This window comes from Nothoprocta perdicaria, unplaced genomic scaffold (genome assembly GCF_003342845.1).
Source record: "Nothoprocta perdicaria isolate Ctin4 unplaced genomic scaffold, notPer1 scaffold_46, whole genome shotgun sequence".
NCBI lineage: Eukaryota > Metazoa > Chordata > Aves > Tinamiformes > Tinamidae > Nothoprocta > Nothoprocta perdicaria.
In genome coordinates, this window is record NW_020455710.1 from 2,947,074 (window position 1) to 2,973,203 (window position 26,130).

A 26,130-nucleotide genomic window follows, 5' to 3' on the forward strand; every position below is an offset into this window, starting at 1 on the left:
GTTACCCACAGTTTATGAAGTGCAATATGACAATCTTGTGTAATAGTCTAAATCTGTTTAAACACATTAGTGCATCTAGTCCTTTGACTTTAGTTATTGCACATAGAAATTAAATCATATAAAAGACCTGCGTACAAGACATGCAGACTTCATGAAAGGCAAATAATGCCTACATAATCAGAGCAAAATCCAGAATATACACAGCCTGGAATGGTCAAGGAGGAGTTCAGGTAGCAAATATAACCTACTAATTTCAATTAAAGGTAACCAAAATAGGTGTTCAAATATAGAATTAATTTTAAATATATTAAATGCTAGTTTTCTTTTATGTTTCAGGCAAGGTGCTGTTTAAAAAACCTTCAATATAATAGCTTCATTTAGAGATGGTAAATCATCAAGTTACACATGGAAATTTTGATTTACATCAAATGTGACAACACAACATACAAAAGAGTTCTTAAAAAATTACTTTTAAAAAGAAAAAGCAAATTATGTTATAAAAGGCGAGTCAAAACTCACCTTCTCTGTAAACTAAAATGTTTTCTGACATCCATGAACAGTTGGCAACACTGAGTATCAGAAAAATGTTACGCATGTTAAATAGTGGATATGTAGTGCTCAAATCTCCAATTTAATGCATATATTTACTCTTGAATCATCATACCAGACAGAAATAAAAGGCAGTTTCCTCCTCCCCCTGTAGTTTGGCCATTAATTAGCAGAAACAGTCTTCAATTATATCACAACCAGCTTATGATCAACTGCAAATGCTTGAATTCCTATTTCACAAACGCCAAGAAACCAACGCATAGGGGTCAAAGTCTTTCAGTTACAGCTCTGTTTTCACGAACATCAAGTGATTTGAAGTCAGTGCAGTTGGTATGGCTGTAACAGATGAGAGTTTGGTCCCATGCTTTGCATGTAAACACAGTGCAATGGAAGAGACTCACAGCAACAAACTCTCCTGTATATACATATTTTTAAAAAAAAAGTGTGTTTCATTGTAGCAAGAGGCGCTATACACAGTAGGGTAACTAAGTACTTCCTGTCATGTGCAGTATTAGACATTTTATGTGTGTGCTCATGTCTTTACACATTCAGAATTAGTCATGGACGATGGTGATTGTACCTCACTATAAGGCGGCTTGCTATCATTTGGTCTCATGGCTTTGCCAGCTTTCCTCAGTCACAAAAGCAACAGTCCCCACCTTCACTGATAGTTGTGTGTGTGTGTTTTATGGCTACTTGCTTCCCCCAAAAAAGCACAAGTTCCATATGAAAAAAAGCAATATGTTTATACCGCATTGAATCACAATATTACCTATACATCCAATTTACATTCTTTTCTCCTGAAAGCATCTTATATTTCGATCGCTTGACACAAGCTATTGACTGCAGAAGTGAAAGAACATAAAACAGTTCATTCTACACCTCCAACTGCCTGAGAAAGAAAAAATATTCTTCCAGTTTTATAAATTCATTCCTTACTTAGGATTTTTTCCATTTGGCATGCAGTTCCTTTGCTGCCAAACAACCTTTCAGAGTTATAATGCACATTAACATAGCATGAAAATATTAGCTGAACAAAGGGTGTTTCATCAAGCTCAATCTACTACAGTTAGATTTTTTTTTCCTCCCCCAAAGAATACCTCATTTTAGCTTCCAAGTTAAAATCCTGACTGCAGCAAAATATATTCAACTGCTAAATGTAATGAAACTTCATCTAGCTGAAGTACACAGGAACAATAACCAGGCAAGTGAGCACAAAGGTATGGTTATGATTATAGGCAGTTCTTGGGCCTGGATGGAGAGAGAGAAAAAAAAAGTGGCACAAGTTACGGATGAGAACTACAGCACAGTTTATAAAACCATGAGAATAAATTTTATAATACTGTAAACTGCAAGAGTCTTCACATGTCATGGTTGATCAGGGTCCTCCGTGGTCAGATCTTTAGGAGGGCATGTAGAAGAGCGGGGATCCATGGCTGAGTGCATTAAAGGAATATAAACATCATCCATGTTTGGCATGACAAAGATTTTCTGTGAAAAAGACAGAGTTAAATCAAGTTACATTTCATCTGTCACACTAAACCTTCAGTTTTCTGATTTATTCAATTAAACACAGCAGATTTGCAGATAAATGATTTTATCCCAGAAGTTCATTCAGTAGTCCTGAATGAAACAGCAGACTTAAAAAAAACCAACCAAACAAAAAGAGACTAAGTCAAAAGTATCACTAACCTAATGAAAATGTTATTAAAGAAACATACCTGAAACTCTTGTTCCAGTTTCTTCTCTATCCAGTCAGTTACATGGACCAGAGTCACTTCTCTCTCACCAAGCTTTGGCCGAGCTTTTAGCTCCAGGTAGGGAGGTCTTCGAAAGCCGTACCTGAAGAGAGCACACAGGAAAGCCTTTACTGCAAACACTCCAACCAAGCATGGACTTCAATGTTCCTGCCTAATTCACAACCAGCTCGCATTGCAGCTCTTTCAAAGCCCATTTCAGTTGCATTTCCCCTCTTCCTTGATTTCAATTCCCCAGCACAGAGCTGAAACTCCACAGTAATGCAGCAAGGTCCTCTTACCATACTCTGTCCGTAGGTGGAGGTGGAATGTTAATTGCTAGTGTTCCTCGGCACTCCTGAACTTCCACTGTTAGCAGCAAGGGAGTATTGGAGACCTCTTCAATTTTCTTTTTAATAAACTCAGTCTCTGTTGCCTTTTGAAAGTATTTTGACTTAGTTATTTTATCCACAATCCTCATGATCTTACTTGTCCGATGTCCTCCGACATACCTGTTGTTAGAGAACAGAATAAAATATATTAAGGAAAATTTCTTAAACCTACTGTTTGTTAAATCTCCCAAAGCTTTCCTATCAAATCATTAGAGTTTATGAACTCTGTAAACATAGAGTTTTGAGTTCTGAAAACTAAGCATAGGTATCAACAGGTCCAAGCAGGATCTCATCCACCGATGCCTACATAGTGCTACAAGCATCTGGCAGTCTGAACATTCCTCCTTCCCAGATGATGGCACTGGAAGGCATCTTTTATTATTTTCTTTTCTTTTTTTTTCTTTTTTTTTTCCCCATTTTTTTTTTTTTAAATCACAAACAGACTTGCATGATTCAACAGTACGCTGGTATGAGAAGTGTCAACTTGGCTATTACAGTTCAAAGAAAACTGTCAAGAGACAGATACATTAAGACATATGCACATATCTTCAGCACAGAAGGCCCAACCATCATGTCCAATCTATTTAACATCACGTCCAGTAAGATCTTCATTTTGTTTTAGGGTATTCCTGTACTTACAATGAGTGGGAAGTTGTTGGAAAAGAGGAGGAAGGTGATTTTGATAGTGAGCAGAACGACATTCCAGAAATGGGTAACTATGCCAGCAAGAAAAGAGGCCACTTCTCCCGGCAGCAGTGTCAGACGGTGCCCCAGCTTTTAAATTTATTGCCTATCACATTTATAGAATGTGATGTTATGATGTTTCCTCATACTACATATGCCTGATTGCAACTTTTGATGTTATATAGGAGAGCTGGCCTTGCACAAGAAATGACATTTTGCTATCTTGCAAAAATTAATGGTCATAAACAGAAGGGTCTCTAAAAACCTTTAGTAGCCAGAAAAGACAACAAACTCCCTAGCTGGTGTAGAACGGATGCGTTAATTTCAACTTTTGGATTTACACTGGCTGTATCTTTATCCAAACAAAAGAATTACTGTCTCATCAAGTCCTATTGTAGCAATGCAGGTTTTTCTAAGGCACAAGAATGTATTTTATTTAAAAATTCTTTCTTCTCTCTTTGTCCCCTTAATAAAGAATTATTTATATGATCTATATATTTTTAAAAGATATGAAGTGAATCTATTGGAATAAATCCAGCGATTCATCAGATAGTTTTCAAAAGGTTTAGAAGTAAAACTCCAAGGAAGCTCCCTGGAACATTTTGAATATGTCATGGAACCTTTAGGTATATTCACTGTAAATTCATTAAGACGTGATCAGACATAGGAAATGTTGTGGTTGTCTGACATATTTCAGGCTTCCTATAGATGAGGCACTGCACGTTACAATCTCAGCCATTAAAAAAAAAAAGTCAGAGAGCAGCAGCCAAAAATATGGAATGACATGGCAAAACTGACTTTGAAGAATTTTCCTTTGGAATTCTCCTTATGCAGCAACAGAGGGCAGTGTTACATAGCCCAGTTGCTCAAAAGCCATCAAAAAAAAAAAAAAAAAAAAAAAAAAACAACAGGTCAGGCCTGAATAATAGATGTTTGACATTTCCTTAAAGAAAAGAATGCACTGGAAATATGGGATCAGCAGGCTCAGTACAGGTATCCAAACAGGGTGGTTTACTAGTCAAAGACAAGGATAGGAATCTTTATGTTATCCTGCAATCTTGTACTGAATCTGATTCTGGTATGCTTTAGTATTGGGAACAGCAGAACTGCAGTCTGAACACCGCATTTCGCACTCACAGACAAAATTCTGTTCTTGGTTTTGCTACCAAGACATGCTGGGGAAGCATATCTCTTCTTTTACTGTCTTCTTTGCTTGAATATACTCACATTTTGAAACCACCTGTACATTACAGATGAACATTACAAAATAGGACCAGAATATAATTTATACCACTATGTTTGGAAATGAAAAAGGAGCCGAGTCAGAATTACATAAACACCTTACCCTTCTGCTCCCAGAGTCAGCTGCTTCTCTCCTGCCAACTCAGGAGCATCATCCTCCTCTGAAGACCCAGCACTGGAAGATTCCTCATCGCTGTCTGCAAGACAATACACCCTTGGCCTGAAACTAAAAGAATGCAATTTCCAGGTCAAATGCAACATTCTTACACAGCTATTCACCATGCATAGCTCTTTGGCTGCCACTACACATATTTCTGCTTGTGATTCTGAAATGTCCCCTCCCTTTTTATATGCTCTTAATCTTAGAGGGTAAACAGAAAACATAGTGAACATCCTCTCCCACAATGATGAATGTTTTATTATCAAGGAGAACCCAAGATAAAATAAGGCAAATGGTGTCACGGGGAGAGGATGGAAAAAGTGAAATAACAAGAATAAAATCAAACAAGTGAGGCTCTCAAAGAGAATTCAACATCTTACATGGCAGCTTCTTAGACTTCAGCTTTAGAAAAAAAACATGTACATAAACATAGAAAGGCATTCAAGTCTTTTCAACAACTTAAAACTAGGGAAGGAAACAGTGAATGCACTTCAGTATCAGGAGATCCGCACCTAACGCAATACACTGAAACACTTGCACAAGCTCGGGCCATTGGGACCCCAGCCAGGCCTCTAGTCCTGTACAGATCACCCAAAACACCCATTTTTTTGGTGTTCGTGGAGATTTGCAGCATTTACTAACCTCACACAGGGCACAAACGGAGCTGTGGCTACTGTCTGCTACTCTGTACGTTGAACAAATTTTCAGCTGTTGTGTGAAGCCCTAATTTAAAAGGACAGTTCAAGTACAAGTTGCCAGTGCACAGTGCTCCTTCCTAACTGTCTGAGCAGTCAGACCTCAGCCACCCACGACCTTTCTACGCTGGGGAATCTGTTATTCAAGCTATGAAATCAGACACTTAAAAGCCTCGTCCTCCTCTCCACAGACACATTTTATAACTACAGAAGAGCACAACAGCACTTCAGCCAGACCAACCTTCCCAAGGAAGAGAGGTAGGGATAAAAATTCACATCACTGGCCCAAATTCTCTAATTTTTTTCCAGTAGAGAGAAGTTAGTATTTTTAGCTCAGATTCAAACTACAGATTTTCTATCTGGATGTAACCTCACTTCACTTTCCTGTGTGTCACAGCATCCTGTGGCAGCCAGTGCATTTTTAAGGCTTGAGTTTCATTTTCTTCCAAATCCACAGTTTTGTCTGAGTAAGGGGACCCTGTAAAGTGACTCCACAAGCTTCTATCTCCTGGCTGAGAGCACAAGATCTGCTCGCATTAAACAAAGCAATGATAAATAAGCTTTAGTGAGATTTGACTGGATCTCTCAACACAATGGATTGTTTATATGACACAAACATTGGAAGAAAAACACTCTGGAGCTGCAGCATTGTTCCTGAGCTCATTGCACAATATTTTATGAATTGCCATTTGTCAGTTTGTTTTTACATTGTACAATACAGGCAGAATGGGTGGATGGGGTAAGAAACTGCAGTGCATTGCTAACTTTGGGTTAGCTTACTTGTGCCTGCCTGATCTCTGCTACATTGAGACCTACTACTGATTTTACTTTATAAAATCAGCTATTAAAATCGTTCTCTCCCTCTAATTTCTTTGTATTTTCCTGTGAGTGAAGACAGGACAGACAATAATCAAACTGTGTTCCAGCACACTTCGGTTCTATTTTAAGTAATATAGTAAGTTAGTAATTCAGTTCTATTTTAAGCAATACAGCAGGAATGATAAAACACATTGCAGTATTGAACCAACCATCTCGCTTGATATTGACAATATCCAAGTGCATTTAAAAAGCAGGGTTGTTTCCCCACCTCCTCCTTTCTGGATGAGGGAGATTTCTTCCAGCTATATGAAATAAATGAGTTCGTGCTTATCGTATCTTAAGAGCCAGTTTTGCTCTAGGTGGTAGAAATGAGCGTAAGCAATCAGCATCTACTGTAAGATTTTTTAATTCTTCTAAGAAACCAATGAAGAGTATCTGCACGGTTTACAAAGACAATGTGATTAGGGACTCGAGTGCACGCAGAACAGCTCTATATTTGTCATCGCAATTGATAATTAGAAAAGCCATTAACATGAACAGACTGTATGTGAATCAAACTTCTCTACAAACCTATTGCGTTCAAGAAAAAAAAAAACAAAACAACAATAAAAACCTCAAGCAAACTACAATATATTAGGCTGCTCTTTTGGTAAAAACTGACATGACACGCAGGGCTGAGCACTGAGGACACAAGGGCCACGTGCAGGGAGCAGTGCAGGGAGCAGTGAGGTTTCGGTTATTGGCTGCACTTTCAAGTAATTGGTTGCCTAGTTACAGGCATTAACATTTGTTTTGCTGGGGGCCTATTGCTGAGCTAGAAATCAAACTGATTTTTTAAATATGAAATCAATTTGTTCACTAATTATTTTTGAGGTTCATCTTGAACTGGAAAATATAAAAATATCCAAAGGAAACTGTAGGGATGGGGGAAAAAAAGAAATAAGAATTCCATCTGCAGAGACTTTTGCTGTATCCCCTATGTGTTGGTGGACAAGATTAAAGGGATTTTTTTGGAAAAAGCTTCTTTAATGCTTAGGATCACAGCTACCAGTGCAATATTGATGCAAATTGAACAGTACTCATTTCAATGAGTGTCAATGAAAACAGAATCCAGGCTACCGATTTTAAAGCTTCAAAAATTCTCCCTGCAAATCATCTGCATCTATTTCCTTTTCACAACTGTATTACAATCTAGTGCTGTTATACGAATTACTTTAAAATACCTCAAAATAATTAGTCAGAGCTATGACACAAGCATGAATATTTTCCGCTGCTTTAATACTTGAAGTCCACATTTCATCCAGATCTAAGCAAAAGATCAGACTTAAGAGTATATTCTCTTATTTGTTGGCAGGGGATATACATTAAATCAGGGACTCCCCGCTGTTCAGGGATTGCAGATTTCTCAATAGCTATTTTGACATTCTGCTTTCTGTAGCTGGAAGGGAAAACAGCTGCTTGGAACACAACAATTCCAGGACCCTCATCATTACTTAATGTCAGCCTCGACTGCAGAATGACTAACATGGGACATGCTGGATTTAGGGATGTTCTTGGCTCTTTGGGCTGCGGGGACGGTTCTGCCCGAGGTTAAGGTTGCAAAGCCCTAGGGAGGTTTGCAGCAGCGACTGTACGGGTTGTGATCTTGGCCTTCACACGCTGCCTATGAGCGCTGCTTCCTTTTCTGACAGGTAGTGAAATAAAAACCACTACAGGGTTTTATATAGCACAAATAAGAGTAATCCCATCAGAGCTCCTGGGACAGATAATTCACAAATACTACTTGGCAGGTTAGTAATAAATCCACAGACTGATAAAATGCAACCTACATTATAAAAATGAGTGGGAAAGAGCACAAATGCAGATTAGGTAAGTTACAGTATGTGTATTGTGTACTGTCTAATTAATTTATCTATGAGATTTCATTTAGGCACAGCAGCTAAACAGAAGTGGAATAGGAGAAAAACAGGAGTCTGAAGAATGGGTGTCATTACTCCCATGATGCAATAAAGCTATTAAGAAAGTCTCTGCATAACAATTATAGCCTATTTACATTCTGTAATTATTTAAAAGTGATTTATGACACAACAGCATGAAAAATCTTCCCATAAATTACTTTTGGAAAAATGTTACATTCAGTGCATTATATTCAAGTAACAACCAGGCATTCAAGCATACCTTGGTGGGTTAAAACAGATACATTCACAGACAGAATAGCTGAAATTCACTCCAGTAGGAATGGATTTGCATGTCAATGAAGTCACTTTAGGGTATAGTCACCCAGTGCTTGTAGTACCAAAGCTAAAACCTCCAACAAATTATCATGTATATGTAAGCATATGAAAGGACAGTGCCAGAGCTACATATGCACATGGGAATTTTAGCTTTTCCCAGTACAAAAACTTTTATTTGACAGTATCACTGCAATATCTTACCCTTCTTTGCCGATCTCTCCAACTTTCAGTGCTTCACCAAGAGGCTCTTTACCCAGTTTGGTCAAGTTCATTTTGGTCTCCAGGGTCATTAGAAAAGATCCATTGTAGGACATTTCCAAATCAATCCAAAGTCCTAGAATTAATGATAAACAACCGATGATCATTTCATTTTAATTTTAAAACTACAAAAAAATCTAGATTTATACACACCATAACTGCTTAAGAGACTTGAATCAAGACAGCTGATATATTGGGAGCAGTACTGAAGGAAGCTGCTTCTTTACGAACACAAATTCATTTTTTATTAAAAAAAATACTTTATAAAATTTTCTATTTCATTCTGTTCTGTCATGCAGGCTTTAATGCTCTATCAACCAAAACACAAGAACTCAACACAAGCCTACGTTTGTTTCTTTTCCCAATAATTATGTACTACTAAGATGTCAGAAATCAGAAAATAGCTCAGCGGACCTTCTACGGGGCCAGTGAGTCACCATGATTCAAATTTTAGCGCTATTTTAACGGTAGATCAAATTAAGTAAAGGAAACCATTAAAACCAGATTACCAAGAGAGGATATTCCTTTTGGCCAGGAAATGCTCATACACTTTTTCTAGCAGGGGGGAGTAGGGGAGGAGGAAGGGGGAAGAGCCGGGCAGATGGCACAATTTATTCGGATATCTGGTTCTCTAGCCTTGACAGAACAGTAAATACTAGAGCATATGCTGTCACCCAAAGAGAACTGTGTCAACAGAAATAGGATTTTTTTTTTTGTAAATATTGTCTGTTATCATCTTTACTTATAGTCATATAATCTCTTGAGGCCAATATACTAGCAAGGTATTCTTCTGAAAATAAAAGCGTCCAATCACGATATCCTTGTTTATATATATTCTTTTAAGAACAACTGCAAAAAAAATTTACATTTACTGCAAGTTCCTGAGAAACACTCAGATACTAAGAGTTTACATGTGATTTCATTCACATTGTCAAATGTCAAGGATTACAAAACGCCCCATAAATGTCACAGTTCATCTGAACAAGAACCTGAAGGAGTTAACTGATCCCATGGGTATTGTCAGTAATTAAGAAGGGAAGCAAAACATCCAGCAATCTCCTAAATCCCATCTCGTGACTTAGAACTGCAGGCCGCAGTTACAACTGAAATTATGAGAACAAAAGCAAAGGAATTCCAAAAACCATTTAAATCTGCTCGACTCAGATAACCTCTCCATAAAAAAAAAAAAAAAAAAAAAACCCTTAAAGTGCAGGGAGAAATTCACCCCCCTATGCACCTACTGTTTGGGCTTTCCCAGTACTACTTGTGGAAAATAACTAAGACATCGCTCCTACAGCAAAGGAAGATGGAAACATTTACCTGTTTGGTTCAATATCCCTGCAACATGGCACAATGCAAAGGGAAACAAGCTACGCACAGGAGAGCTAGTGAAGACTGATGCCCTTATGATTTGTTTAGTGTAAGCGAAAATTGTAAAATTATAATGTAAGCAAAGCACTTAATTTCATTCTGGGTATGTCAGTGAATTTTGCAAGAGTTACTTAAGACAGTAATACATATGAGAAATTAAATTCTAAGTACTTCTAGTACTAAGTAATTCTAAGAACTATTGACCTCAAACAAATATCTGACTCTAAAAAGTTACAAGCAAATTGGTGAAAAGATTAGTAACAAATAACTTAGTTCCCTATTCTGACTTTAACCGACTGCTCTCTTTATGTTCTGTGCTATTAACACATTATGGAGATACTTGCTGAAGTTTTGGCCTTTTGCTCCTCTGTAATTTAGTGCCTTTCCAGTAGTCTCCAACACACTAAGCATTGTAAATGCATTAAATTCATACTGACAGTTCATATGTTGATGAAATTCATCTGCGAACTACCTTATTTTGGTATCTTCATCTAAAAGTTAGAAAAGCAAGTTTAAAGCCAAAGTTGTTTGCCAAGCAAGTCACAACTGCATCACTACAGGTCCTCCAAGGGAGTTTTTCCCCTTAGACTAATTAAAAACTTCTCCATCCTGAGTAAAGTAGTTCTCTTGCAGACTGACTACATTTTCCAGCCTGATGTTGCAATATGGTAAGCAAAAAAAAGGGATGAGGGAAGTGAGAGGATCTTATTCTTCAGCAGACTGATAGAGATTGTCTATTGTGAAAGCACTTAAGTAACAAGAATAACCTCAAATATACTGCTGGGATAGAAATGCAAGACACAGAACAGAAGAAAAAGCAAAAGCAGTGTTTTCATTCAGTCATCAGCAATGAAGTCATCTAGCTTTAAATAAATTCATATTTGATGCTAAGAATACAAAATGATTCTGTATTTTAAAGTTTCTTTTCAAAGTATTTTTTGTTTTCTGCTTTGTTAGGGTTGTATTTTTATGAATCACAGTTTTCAGAGCAGGACAACTCCTCTTGAAGCATGTCAAATCTTGCCTGCTATGGTGCAGAACCAGTTCTCTCTTGATGAGACACGCATTGCTATCTGCAGTGCATGACAGACGCTGGCAGGCATCTGCTCCTGCGTTGTATGTGCATTTAGTTTATGTGCATTTCTGTAACTGCCTACATATTTCAAGTGGAAATGCAGCCATGTTTCTATAACTTCTATAGCTTCTATAAAATTATGATTATACCAAACCTGATGTGACTGTTAGTGAAAACAGAGAACACTTAGCACCTTCTTAAAACGAGCTTTTAAGAGCTCTTATAAAGAATATATTTCCTCAAGTAGAACACACACAACAGGCTGAAATTCTACTCTATGTATGTTGTGAAGGTATGTTCTGGTAAAAATTGAAAACAAAATTATTTTACCTCTGTGATCAACAGAAGGTTTGAAGGCCTGAAGGATCTTCGGCACTGCTATCCCCATATCAAGTTCAGTTAGAGTTAGTTCATTCATGAAGTATGGCAGCTAAAGGAAAGAACATAAAAAAAAAAAAACAACCCATGTTATGAAACTAAACATTGTTTCCTGAGATTGGAATGATATTAGATTTTAAAAATGGACTGAACTGAAACATTACTAGTGAAAGAACACCAATATAATCACATGAATTTCTTCAAATTCTAGAATTGCACATTTATCAGTTTCAACGTAATATTTTAAGGGAGAGATTTATTATCTGAACTTGAAGTGAAAGTGTTTTTAATCTACATTTCAGTTCAGAGCCTGCCATCGACTCTGACTGAGATCTCTGGTACGATTTTTCATCAAAGCACATAGACGGCTGAATAGCGAAGTATAAATCCTATTTTGCTGTGAAACAAAACTAAAGACTTTATTTTTGAAGTTCAGTCATATTTTATAGTGACAGTTACATCGAAATCTTAGCTGTTTTTATATTTGATAAATTCTATCATAGCACATTAGCCTTAAAATCTGAATTATAATTCTAGTTTTATAAAAGTCATTGCATTTCTGTGCTGGTATTTGTCGTAGAACTTCTCTGAACTAAAAATACTTATCTACTGTGAACAGAAGGGCTTTAACCTATCAAGATACATCTATCCTCCCATCTCTGTCTTTCCATTGAAATTCTTCCAATGAAATGTTTGAATATCCTGCTGTCATGATTGTGGAAATAACTAGCATAGAATTAGGTTACTGCTTATTTCCCCAAAGCACAAGCAACGCTAACTCACAGCTGGTGGTGGCAGCTAAATTTCAGAGCTTGTCAGCAGGAGTACTTCTTTCTTTGCCCTTAGGAAGAGCTGATCTCCTCCCTAAACATAAGGGGCTGGACAGGCCTGTGATTAACTGTTGCTGCTGAGAAGGTTACAGAATGCAAAGGGCAGACCCTGAAGTCATCCAAAAGCATCATTTCTCCTCCATCCTTTGAACTTATGCAGTAGATACACAATTATATCCTTTCACCCATCAGACAGCTGATGCATTGACTGTCACTCCCATTGCCCTCTTCTGCAAGCAATGTATATTGAAAGTTATATAACGTTTACAAACACCGTCATCGCTTCCTCCTTAAACGCAATCTAACACTTCTGAAAACAAATTTCGCTTTGTTCAAGTTCTGAACCTGCATTTATTTTCTATTCACATTTCTAAAGTGCGTTTGGGGAAATCAGAAGTGCTGCAGGTCTGTAGCACTAGGTCTAGAGACAGGCTCTAGTATGTCAGTATAGAACTTATCTAAACAGTTCTAGTTATTCCTAAGTAAATACAGTAATACTTCCACTTTTCACATAGGAACTTGGCATGCACAAATAGTTAATTCAGCTATAATTCATTTGAAATTGAGGCAACAAAGCTAATTTGTCAAGATCCTACTGTGAAATTGATGGCAAAACTCAACTGGAGATCTGAATCACATTTACTAACTCATTTATCTTTTACAGTGCCCTGGATACTTAAATAAGCGGGATTTTTTTTTTCCTACTGCTTCTGATCCCAAAGACTGTGTTTGTTTTTCTCTATGAGGAATGAGAAGTGCAAGACCCTAGAGTAGCTACCTTTATTTTGCTGAGTTTCATCTGGATCTTCTTGGACACTAGATCAGACCAATACTTTTCTCCTAAAAAATCCCAAAAAATTCTTCCAATGAAAGCATTCACCCATGCCTCCTGTTCTTCTTCTTCTTCTTCTTCTTTTCCTTCAGCTGCTACATGGGCATCTGGCAGCTGAAAACAGAGCAAGTTATTTAGTTTTGGAAATGCTGTAAACTAGGGTCAGAAAAAGCCTCATATATAGAGAGAAGATCAGTGGCTGGCTATAAAAAAAGTAAACACTCAGCACAGAAAGCAGCTTTAAAATCATGTCAGCTGGCCTGACATGAGCTTGTTTGTGATTATTCTGACGTACCACAGAGGGGAATAAGACTGCACAGATATAGATTCACCTCAAGCAATGAAATGAGGAAGTCGCAAGTATTTTAATCTCTGGCAGAAAAAGCAGATAAAACCAGAACGCAGACAAGCCCAATCCACATTCAAGTGTGTCTAACCCTGACATTTTCCTTTCCCAGTAGAGTCTGAACGACAGTTAAGCTATTCTTTTTGCTTATTGGAAAAAAATATGAGAATACCCAACCTCACTTTCTTAAATTCTCTTCACAACCATTAAGACAAATAGAATACAGGGAAAAACACTTCTTCCTGGTGTGTGTATATTGGCTTCAGAAAACCATATTGTTCCTTCTGCTACATTAGAGGTTTTGTTTGCAGTTCAAGAGGATTATTTCTTAGTTCACTGAGGACCATCTCAAAACAATTGACATTATATACCAGGATGTTGCATAACTGATTACAGATATAAAAGCAAAGCCAGCTGAAATAATCTGGAATGTGTACATGCTACTATGATCTCTTTCAAACCAGGAAGTTTGAAGGAAAAACAACATGAAAGAAAGACACCATATTTAATAGCTCGACTGCCTGTAATGCAAGGAGAGTTATCCTTTCATTATTATAGGCAGAAAGCCTGAACCCAGCGGAAAAGCAGTGCTTTATGAGAGGAATCAGGTAGATGCTGCTCCAGTTGCTCTAAAAATGCTGAAGAGCATTTCTTAGCAATAACTCCTCTCCATGGCTGCAACTTCACAGAGGCAGAAATTGCTGGGTTGGTAGCTTCTTCCGTGACACACGTTTCCTGCCAGCAGCACTGCTGATGTATTTATAGAACAATGTCTGGCACGTGTCAGGTTCAGCAGTGAATTCACCACTACCTGGGGGCTGTTGGGGACTAGAGCCTCTCCTTTCCTGGGTAGCATGGGCCACATTCATTCACACGCTGTAGCGTGGCCTCCTGCACCTTCTCTGGAAGCTCTATCAAAGTTTGGCCACAAAGATGCACAGTATGAATTACAATTTTTAAATGAACCAATGATCGTACTTTATATTATGGTTCCGTTTGTTAAGACAGATTCATCAGTATTTTAACAAGTAGCTCCACAGTCTAAGAGCTCCAAGAAATATTTACTGCTATTTGCAGGTCTACTAGGCTGTTATGTACTGAGCAAGACTAACACTAAGACTAATCAGCCACTTGCTCTTTTAAAAAATATTCATAAAATGGAAAACATACCTATGAAGTATGACTAATACATCCGTGCCTTGGCACTTTTAGAGACAGGCTTTACTCAAAGCAAGTCGTAGTCCTACACAAAAATCAAGTCCATTTTTGTCCCTCAACCAGGCCAAACAGTGGGGATACCTCAGTAAAAGCTGTCCTGCTTGTTGTCAAAGCTGCAGCTCTACAGAGAAATGCTCAGAAGGTAAATTCCTAGCTCTGACCATGGCAACAGGGCTAGGACATCACTCCCAAAGAAAGAATTGAAGATGTCAAGCACTTTCTTAAGCAGAATTTATAACATAATATCCACATGGAAAAACTGCCAAAACCAGGATCTAACTTACTCTGTTGTTATAAGATTATTCTATCCCAGTCACACATGGGGATGAGGGAACATGTTCAGATGTAATCAGGAATCTTAGGTCTTGCAGCTCCCCAGAAGCAGCAGAAAATGGACTGACTACCATGCACTAAAATTGTGCTTACATTGCTTCAGCAAGCCAGGGCCTCAAAAACATGCTTTTAGTTCAATCTATTTTAGAATATACACCGAAAAGAAGGTATTACCTTTGTACTATTATTAGTAAACTACTGGGAAGCGATCTGATTTTTAATCTTAAGCATTAGCTGTCAAGATGCAATTTCTAGCTCTTTTGGGACTAACGCTTTCTAGGATACACCTGTGTTATTCATAGTGAAGAAAATCTATGGCCACTTTGTATGTTACAGTAAAAAGAAACTGTTGTCAAAGGGTAATAAATACATTTGGGTCCAAATTGTAGATCAAAAAAATCTTGTCCCTCCTCCAGCAGTTAAGAAGATATCACCTCTGACAAATCTTTTGGTGGGGAGAAAGTATTACCTTTTTCACAGCTGTAGGGCTGCTCTCCGCACTGATGACTGGACTAACTGAAGGGCTTCTCTTTTCACGTGGAATGCATTTGGCCATATAAACGTTGTAATCCAGAAACATCTTCTGCCGCACGTTGACAGCCAGATCCTTGTGCTTAGGCTGCGACGCGATTTCTTCTGCGCTCCCCTTGCTGCTGCTCCGGCTGTGTGTAAGAGCTCCAGACTGACTATCAGTCTTGCTGTGTGCTGGCAAGATCCCTAAATCAAAATGAGTTAGAACTGTTAAAAAGCAAAGGAATCTGGAGGTCAAATAGCAAAAAGTGTGATCAAATACTTAGAAGAACCAAATTAACCTGCATAAATCATTTATTCTGAAAATAAATCAAAGGAGTGCTTTCCCATTTTTAAGACTACAGGAAATTCTCATGTTGAAGTGGTGAAACAAATTAGGCAACATTTGACATGATTCAGCAGGATGTGACAAACTCAGCTGACCAGTAACACATTTACATGTGTACACTCTCACAAATACAACATATGACAGAATTGCCAAATACTGTGCAGTAGAATGCCTAAAGTACGGACAGATAATCAGAATATACCTATTTTTTTTTCTCCTTTCTAGCTTAATTATAGACTGTGAGGTTTAAAAAGACTGTCAAAAAGCAAAAAGGTTTACCTCTTAGAATTTTAATTATCCATTAATTTTGCATTTGCATTTCAAGAGGTTATGTTCCAGAAATAATGATGTTAACAAATTTTTTAAAAGCTTCTCAGAGAAGCTTTTTTATTACAGTCATTTAAAAATCACATGGTCTTATAAAATATTTTCCAACAACTATCCACCAGAACAGCTGAGTATTTTGCTATGTTAGTGAGCTCACCTGGTCTGGCAAATCAGACACAGGGGTGGATGAAGATCAGCTCAGGACAGAGGGTTGACAGGAGTTGACAGCAGTGAGCGTTATTGACAGATGAGGTTAGCTTTACCCAGTGACACTTTAAAGATAACCCTATGTAACTGTTTGCTTTTATTTTGGTAGGGCTAATTTTATGCCAGGTTGGGAAAATAACAGCTTTTCCATGTAGTTAAGCAACTTATACCACCAAGAGCTGGTAAAAGAAAGCAGGGGGCTCATATGATTACCAAAGAAAGGGCAGGGGGCTAAGGAGCCAAGATAGGTAGCAGGAGGGCTCCTTTGGTACTACAAGGCTGTTACAAACAGTACAACTCCACAGTTATTAAAACCACTATTGTGAAAACATGGCTTATTTCTTTTAATAGAGTTTATTACTAGAGTACAAAGGACTGAATACCTGGCTTGGATGGCTTCTTTGCTTCAGACTTCAGCCTGGATGCTAGAAGGAATCTCCTGAACCATTCCTCCTTCTCCCTACCAGTCCTTCCAAAGAGGTAAAGTACTTGATCCTTGTGGCTAGTGGATTTTGCCCCATCCTGAAGTTTCTTGGCTTCTTCGTTGTTCAAGTCTGCCTTTTCTGCAGCTAACTTTTCTTCTGTGTTCTCTTTGTCAGTCTGCGCCTTAGCCATGAAGTCATCCTGTTTAGCTAATTCAATGCAAATTGGGTACTTCTTATTCCAAATTCGCTTTCTTGCCAGACTCTTGGGAACCAGGGAAATCTGAAGGACAGAAGGAAGGGTTAAATTAACCTACCTTTCAATTATAACTTCATTTTTTCTATATTCATATGTGGAACACCTGAATGCAAAAGATCCTAAGTCAGATTCGGTAGCTTTAAAAAACTTAACACATAGCTGGTTGACATCAAACCTGCGGTCACCAGGTCTTTGGTTTCATAAATCCAAAAAAAAATAGAGAGCCATAGTCATAGACTGAGCAATCTAAAAAAGCTACTATTCAAGAAGTTTACACTTCTAAAATCATGTGTGTTACAAAATCATTTTTATTTAGTCTCACGGCTTAAAAAAAAAACAAAAAAAAAACAAAAACAAAAAACAAGAATCTTAGGTCTTTGATCACTAAGAAAGTAATGAAAAGCTAAGTTTTAAAATCCACTACTTTTCATGCAGCTACATAAACAGCATGTTTGAAGCAGTCAGGTCAAATAGTTGTGCAAGAATCAAGGAAGAAAAGTGACTTGCTGATAATTACATTCGAGTTCAGTATATTCAGAGAGAACTGAGATAATTCAGGTGATGAGAAGAGTGGTAAGAGATACAAAATCTAATCTCAGGGCTGAACCTACCACTGTTTTCTGAAAACACTGGGCAAATACCTTGAAGAAGAGGCATCATTCGCTGATTACATACACAGCGCTCATCACTTTTGCAAGTTATTTTGGAGGAAAAAAAAAAAGTACCAGAAAATTTTCTAAGATACCATAGGGAACCATAGTCAGTCAAGTGCTCTTGTAGCATGTGATAGCTTTCTTGCCTCCAATACAGGGAAATCTGTACACAGGAGGAGTCTCTAAGTTTCTACCTCACTTTTTTCATCATCTTCCTTTAAAGGAAAGCAGAACTGACAGTTATCTCCTTCCCCACACTGATTCAGAGGAAGGAAGGCTGGTTTTCCTCACTGTCTTCTTTGTCCTTCTGTCTTTACATTAGAGCATGGCTGTGAAAGTTATATATGAGGAATGACACTATAAACTTCCACATGTTAACTTCTGCTTTGAGTAATCTGAGGAAAATGTTTTTCCACTCTTGGGTAAATATGTTTTTGTTTGTTTGTTTGTTTAATCCTCTCAATCCTCCTCCACAGCACAATCTTTTGTGACTTAATCACGGAAACAATTTTGTTTACATAATCATAGCACATGAAACTAGAATAATAATAAAAAACCTAAAGATTCAATATCTTCCTTTTTAGAATAAGAGACGAAAGTAAAATCTCACCTTGCTCTCCGTAAGTTCATATATTTTCTGGCTGACGTATGTGACTTCAGGCTTTGGCTCATTGTAAATAGCCCTTCTAGAAATATTTTTATTGGGTTTTGAAAGTCTTAAGGTGCTTCCTTCAAGACGCACGTAGACAGAGTGAGTCAAAGTAGCGTGATACGTTTCTGGATCATAATTATAAATTTCATTCATCCATCCCTAGAGAAGAAAACACTTGTTAACAAGCTTTTAAGCTGCTGGAAAACTAAGTATTGTATGCACATGAAAGGTTTAAATAGTGACCAAGCTTGTGCCAAAGTCGTGCCACTTTTGGCACAAAGAAATGCAGGAATGCCGTAAGTGCCCCAAAAGAGAGCACCTGACCGACAGGGCACGTGATGAGGGCAGTATTCCAAGAACAATGTTTGTTTCCCTGGGAGCGTCATCTCATCGTCATGAAACTGCAGGTGATGTGGAGACATAGCGGAATGTGGGCTGCAGGCGGGCAGCTCCTCTGCTTGGAAAGAGCCCTGACGTTTTAATCATTGACCATCAGGGACCAGGTAGAAGGCCCCAGTGGAGCTGGTTTTAACGCACCATCACCTCCAGCAGCATTTAATGCTCCGTCACTGCACAGCTGCAATGCACACATCATACAAGGGGATGATGTTTTATCACCTGGAGCCTGTACAGCAAGGAAACTGAAAACTAGCTGGCCCTGATGACACACTTCTGCAGGAACGTCACCCGCTCCAGCCACGCAAGTGACATCTTGTCCCTTCTCTAACCCCTGGCTCCAGTAAGTGCAAGGTGGTAAATAGGGCAGACGAGAAGCCAGAGTATTCATTCATCTGGGACTAGTTTTCCTTCTCTTAACCTGTCAAATGACATCCTTGACTAACGATTTCTATCTGCACTTAAGACCTTGATCCTACAATCAATATCCATTCACGTCAGAGTGAAAGGAAGAACGTGGTTCTTTTACCAAGACAGATTTAAACAGTAGTTCTCCTATTGCTCAGAAAAGTTGCAACTACCATATGCAAAACACCTCAGACATTACTGCAGTTTCTTAGCTTACCGAAGAAGTTTCTACCCACACACAAAAATGTAGAGTTTATTTTAATGCTCATTTACCTCAGTGACATATAACTTCTTAAAAGTAGATAGCATATAAGTCTCAGATGCCATGGCAACAGCGGTAGCTCTTTTGCTTACACCATGATCTACTTCATTTTCACTATAACCCTTAAAAAAATCAGTAAATTAGCATTCTTTTTATGTTCAGTAAAGATTCAGTCACTCATCTTTGCTCTGCTCCAAAGCAGACCGCCTTGTTATTTATAGAAGCACCAGTGCCAACACATGCTCTTTGAAGAAGCTTTTTGTTTGTTTTTCTTTTTGCTTACACTGGCTATAGGTACCATATAGGAAGTACAACTCGAGAGGAAGGGTTTTCTATAAACCATCGAGGTTTTGCACAGCAGGGTGGATGTTTGCTTGACCATATCCTATTTCCTTCCTAGAAATTATTAAGCCAAGACATCTCCGAGCAGACAGCAATTAATTTTCAGCCAGGAACTCCAGCTGGACTTACTGAAGCACAAGGACATCAGAGGCCCTGCCTGAAGCCACCGCGAGCTATTCACCCTGCGCAGACCTGGAATGTCCATCTGGCCCCCAGAGCTCGGAAGCGCCTCCCATCTGCCCCCGGATCCCATCTCGGGCTATTTCCAGCTCTGATGCTGAAGCCTGGACGCCTGCAGCCTCGGCAAAGGTACGGACCAAACAGTGCTGCCACAGGTGCCTATTGCCACCTCCTGCAACAAAGTGCAGCTGGAGACCATGCAAGCTGGCCCAAAGAGAAAAAAAAAAGCTCTGATAGGCCCAGACAGAAGATTTCCTTTTGCCACATAATTAAACGATAGAGGGGAGACACTTTGGAGGACGGTCCCTCTTCCCAGCAGTGAAAGGGTCAAGATCATAAAGCAGAGGCCTCCTCGGATTGCACTGGCCTGTTCTGTCTCGGCATTAGCAAGTGCTGGAATGTCCCACCTGCTCTGCTGATCTCTACCGTGTGCCCCGGCTTTCCATTGCAAATAAATGGATTAGCTCTATAATCTCACAAACACATTTTTTTTTAAAACCCTGATACTGCAGGTTCCCCCACTCGTTACCCAGAACAAACAGCACAAGTGCAAACACTTGGTCCTTCTCCCAGCTCGGTGCACGAGAGATGGAAAAACTTCTCTGAGAGATTTAACAGCTTCCCTGCTGCCTAAACTACTGAATGTTCAGAATCTAGAACAGGCAGAAATTAAACACAGTAACTGCCTAAAATAGCAGCCGATGCTGCAATTTCTATGTGAGAAAGAGATTGGCTGCTACAGGTACTCGAAGGTTATCCAGAAAAACAAAGATACAGAAAATTAAATACAAATAATTGGTTTCATTCAGACAGTCTCTAGTCAAGAGTCAGTACTATAATCCTTCTTGTAAATAAATTTTAAGATTGCCAGTTTCTAAGAATGCAGCATGTTGTTTGTACTCATCTTTCAAGCTATTTTTTAACACAGAGAAACCCTGCATGGCTCAGAGGCAGTTGTTAATACTTTATCAAACAACCACGCTTCACTATTAATCAATCTGAAAAGCTCTGCTGGCTGCAGGACTTTTCCCCATATATCTAACAGTGCTAAGAAAGTAAAAAATACCATCTGCCTTCTCCTTTCAGCAATTTTCATTTTTGCACATTAGATTTTGTTTAACATGAACCATTTTTGAGAAGGTTACCCAAGAAGCTTCACAACTCCCTCCAAGTTCTCGTATTTTAAGAACAATTTTAGCAGAAATAACTTCTCCCCTCTCTGCAAAAAAAAAGAAACAGAAAAGATTCACAACCTCTGGTAACCGCTTTGAAATGCATCTAAACAGAGAAGGGATTTGAAGCAGCAATTCTGCTACTGTAATCTGTGAGCAACAGACACATTTTCCCTCGCCACGGAAGCAACAAGAGGCTTCTTTGTGCAGCAGAGGGGGAACTGTATGATTGGGTTTTTTGGTGCTAGCGAAGTTGTTAAAATAAGAAATTTAGTAATTGGGGGAGGACAATGGCCACAGTCATACGGGACTGTGCAGCTGCTGCCATTTGCACTGATCCTGTGATCGCCATCTGGAAAGGTCAGCAGTTTCTCCGAATTCTCTGCTGAAATTAGGAGAAAGTGCCTGACTATCAGCCTAGTAACTAACCTAAAAAGCATCTGATTAGAATATTGGGCAGAAAGGCTTTTACAACAAAGGTCACAGACAGTATAAAAATAAAAATACCACTGGTGGGATCTGGCCAGCTTGTCAGAGGGCAGAGCTGGACTTTGGCATTGAAGTGCACTGTGTCACCCTGCCAGGCAGGGCCATCAGCCACTGAATCCTCTCGAGAACACCCAGGTCTGGGCAAATTTATATTTGAATTGCAGTTCAACAGAATAACTCATATAAGAACTGTATAGCCGGGCTCTGTGGGGTATCCGCCTCTTCAGGCTTATTTATTTAGGCTCTCAGGCCTGTTGTACCTCAACGTGGTTCCAAAAGGATGTCTTAGTGATATCAACAGATTGATTTATAGCCATTAACATTAAACAATAACATCAAAAGCTCCAGAAGCAGAATCCTGAAATTTCTGCTAGATTGTAGATCACTCAAACCTATTAGTATCCCTCATTACTACTATTTTAAAATACTTCATTTATATTTTACCTTATAAGTAGCAATAATATATAGGGTGTTATATAAATGCATTTTTAAAATGAGATTACTATACTCAAACTATACTCAAAAAGAAAAATGGCAGAATTTTCATTGACATGGAATCTAAAGACTTGTGTAAAACCAAAAAAAAGTTTAAGAAATGTCCATCGTCTTAACTAAAAAGCTCATTTGTCTGCCAGAGGCCACTATCAAACATGAAATCCCTGGAGTGATGCTCCAGCTAAAAAGCCTTCTCTTTCCGTGCAGCTCTGCCTCAGAAATCTTTGCTTCTTCAGGAGGCACTGCCAACACGGTTTACATTTTCTACTAATAAATGTGTTTTCTAATAAAGGGTAGATTTATCATTTCCATTTTAGCTGTTACTTAAACCTTTTGTACCAGTCAACAAAGCACAAGGGAACACATGCTCAGAAAGGCCAACAAGGAAGTCAGAAAAGCTTAATGCATTCAGGAAGGGGAAAAAAAAACATTATGGGCATGAAAAAGAAAAAAAAAAGGGGGGGGACAAAAAAAGGAAAAAGGAAACTAGAGAAATGAAGAATGCAAGGGAGCAAGAGGGTAACGACACTGAAAATGCACTTTTTTTTTCTGTAATATCAAAGACATTTGAGTGAAATACAGAAATGTAAGAATCAGAGAAACTGAAAAAAATAGTTTGAATCAAATAACAAACCTGCCAGCACCAAAGTGATTTATTCTTTCATGTTGCAATGGAACAGTTCTGGGGGAAATAATGTTCATGTTGAGGTATTCTGGCAGCTGCTGTGCAGAATTTTCCATTAGTTCTTGAAATTCAAGGGAAACACAAACTTCTCCGTATTTACACAGGGACACACGTACTTGTACAAAAATAGCTCGACAGCAGTTTGGCAGAATCCCAACTTCTAAAGCCCCGTAAAATGGTCTTACTTTTAGCATTTATCATCATTGCATAGAAGCATTTCAAGCCAAAATGTAAGACTAACGAGTTCCAAATAGAGCATTTTTGTGCAAGAATTAAGTCCAACTTTCCTATATTCATGTTAGTTTTGTTACAGATTAAATTTTTACCTCATTCTGCAGAGGATCTGAATTGTCTGGCTCTTTTTGACAGAGGCAAGTAGAAAATACTTCTACAAGGAGGAAATAATAACTCGCAATCTACTAAATCTTATTACATTATGTTCTACTACAATATGTGCACTATGCTGGTTTTTAAACTCTTGAAGCATTAAAAAGGCCTTTTATTAATATATTAAAGGCAATTATTTTATGCGTTAATAAGCCTAAAAATACTTATCAGGCCACACAGAACACAAATGTGTTTTCATACAGAATCCTCTGCACAGTTATTTCTTGCCTGCAGCCATTCTCTTAGAAAGTATCTCCTTGATAAGAGCATTAAAACGAAGTTTAAAGGATCCTGAATAACAGCTAGCATCTCAATGCCACTCAGCATCAGCCAATAACGAGTATCAGGGTCTCGTTAGCTTCAGTGCCTCGATGCAAACACACACGAACGGACTCACCAGCCTATTGGCAAGGGCAGAACTGAAAGTTTGTTGAGGTTTGTACACACAAGCAGGTAAATCAAATGGGCAGATGGGATCGTTTTTAGACATTATGCTTTCTGCAGGCCATGGTATTGAACAGCAGTTCATAACTGGTACGGGTACATAACATGGTATGGGTACATAACATGGCTGAGCAGAGAATACGGTTTTCTTAACCGCACCTGAAGTAGATTAAGCACAGCAGCTTGCGAAAGCATCTCCCAAGACACATCTCAAAGAGATCAGAGTTAAAAGGCCTTCTATATTTCGTTCATATGCTCTCTAACTCTATGCTCTACCTGACACAGCTCTTTTGAAGCTTCTTGATTTAGTAGACAAGATAAATCACTAAGTGGTAAAATACATCAGAAACAGAACACACCTCCCAAGGTGCAGCTTCAAGCACAAGCGTTATTTCACCCACTAAACCCTGACACTACCAACTTCCAGTAATTCAGCAGAATCACTTCAAATCCATCAGCAAAACCATTTACCCTTACATTTTTGAAGCAATTATTCTATTTTTCCTCTAATCTCCAGGGGAGTTGAAGTCTTACATTGTCTCATCTATCTCCCTGCCAAAGCCTCTGAAAAGCACTTCAAGATGATACTCAAGTTGCAAATACGGATAATCCTGGTCATTTGCACCTTTGGAATAAAACCTTTGCCCAGAATAACACATACAAACACAACACACACACACAATGCCAGGACCTCACCTTCAGTATTTCAGGTTCTTTGATGTCTAGAGCTTCTGTTTTCCATCGCTTTCTCAAACTTCTACGCAATCTGAGATATTCAGGAGTACGTGGAGTAAGAAGCCAAATCACACAGATAGCCACCATAAATCCAAGGGCAATTCCAAGTAAGAGTCCACTTAAGTAGCCAGGGAGAGGGATAATAAAGTAAGCATAGACTAACAGTGTTAAGAAGTACAAAGTTTTCACTGGTATTTTAGGCTCTTGCTCGTACAGATTATTCTCATCTTCACTACTGAGCATAGTACCATTTTCCTCAGTCATCTCTGGCTGAAGCAAAATTTCAGGCTTATCAGTTTTGCTTTCATCCTCTAACAAGCAGAAATCTTCAGAATAAAGTTCACAAAACTCCTCATCCTCTTTGCTTGCTAGTGCAGACAACGAACATTTTTCAAGTACTAGTGAAGTTTTCATATTCACATCCTTTGTGCTTGCAGACTGAGAGCTTTTGGTCTCCGTCTCTTTTACATGTTCCTCAACTGTTTTTGACGGATCATTTCTACTCAGGTTAGAGTCACTGCCATAGTAGTCCCCCTCAGAATCACATTCTTCTTCCTTAATGCTGTAGTTGTTATTGCTTTCCAAATGGCCATTCAAACTGGAAAGGTTTGAGAGTTCTGAAGCACTTGAAGATAAGGCTTTGGGCCTGTGGCTACTACTTTCATCACCCATTATTTTACTGAGCAGCTGAAAAGGCTCATAGATTACTTCAGAAAGGCGTCTTTTAGTATCTTCAATTTTAGCCTCCATTTCAGGTACTTTAAAAAAGGAACGAGTGTCAGAAGGAGATGTTAATGGGGATGAAGGGGCAGTTTTAGAATCACCACCTGTAGCTCGAGGTTGAGTGAACTGTTTGAAAAGATGCAAGTTCAGTTTTGAGTCTGGGGGTCTGTAAGACACAGCTTCAGGTTCTTGTTTAGAGGTGTCTGTAGACAGAGATTTCACTAAGGTTTTCATTAAGTGTCTGTGTCTGGTTGGTGGGGTGGGTTCTTTTGGTTCCACATCTGTTGAAAGGGACTTCACCAAACTCTTAAAAGGCTTTGAGCTAGAAACTGTGGATGATGCACTAGAGCAAACGACTGACCTGGAAGGGGATGAGGATGGGGAAGACGATGGGTTGGCTTTCTGTTCTGGTGGTGCTGATGAGGAGCTAACTATATGACATGAATGTGATGGAGACAAAACTAGTGGCACTGCACTGAATACTTGAGATACGGAAGGAGAATCCAAGGGCTTTACAGTGTCGGCAGTCGGTAGAACTGCAGGTGATGAGGACAGTAATGATGCAGAATTGGCCATGTTAAGCGAGGTAGCTGGACCGGAAATATCATGGCCACTATGCTCAAAGCAGAGGTCTTCCTTGGCTTCAAGTGCTGTTACAATGCTTTGGTCATCTAGATCCTCATCAAGAATCTCCTTAAACTCTTCCTCCTCCTCTTCTTCCTCCTTCCCAAATGCAGAGAAATGAATAGTAATGGTTTCTCGGGAGACAGATCGCTGGACCTGTACTTTTGGTGCTGACTGCTTTGAGGACATTTCACCAGTTTTCTCTGCATGGCTACTGTTCTGACTTGTCATTGCAGGTCCCAGAGATGCGTCAGAGT

The 26,130-nt window shown here is 38.8% G+C and overlaps 1 protein-coding gene across 1 annotated transcript; it reads right to left on the reverse strand.

Moving 5' to 3' along the window:
- Window positions 1-26,130, reverse strand: TEX2 (testis expressed 2). Its single transcript, XM_026046713.1, has 11 exons — window positions 24,488-26,130; window positions 18,490-18,690; window positions 16,929-17,250; window positions 15,622-15,869; window positions 13,202-13,369; window positions 11,546-11,645; window positions 8,713-8,845; window positions 4,707-4,829; window positions 2,588-2,797; window positions 2,271-2,391; window positions 1-2,040 (listed from the first exon to the last, which is right to left on the reverse strand). Exons 1-11 carry the CDS (start codon window positions 26,102-26,104, stop codon window positions 1,918-1,920), a joined length of 3,366 nt encoding a protein of 1,121 aa, XP_025902498.1. The 5' UTR covers window positions 26,105-26,130; the 3' UTR covers window positions 1-1,917.

What these genes read in the sequence shown, in the direction of transcription:
- TEX2 (XM_026046713.1), bottom strand. Translation starts at nt 26,104, where the DNA reads ATGACAAGTCAGAACAGTAGCCATGCAGAGAAAACTGGTGAAATGTCC. An exon ending in AAAGAAGCCATCCAAGCCAG is followed by an intron (nt 15,870 to 16,928) that starts GTATTCAGTCCT and finishes ATTTTGATTTAG; the next exon opens with GGATCTTGCCAGCACACAGC. An exon ending in CTGACTCTGGGAGCAGAAGG is followed by an intron (nt 2,798 to 4,706) that starts GTAAGGTGTTTA and finishes CTCTAACAACAG; the next exon opens with GTATGTCGGAGGACATCGGA.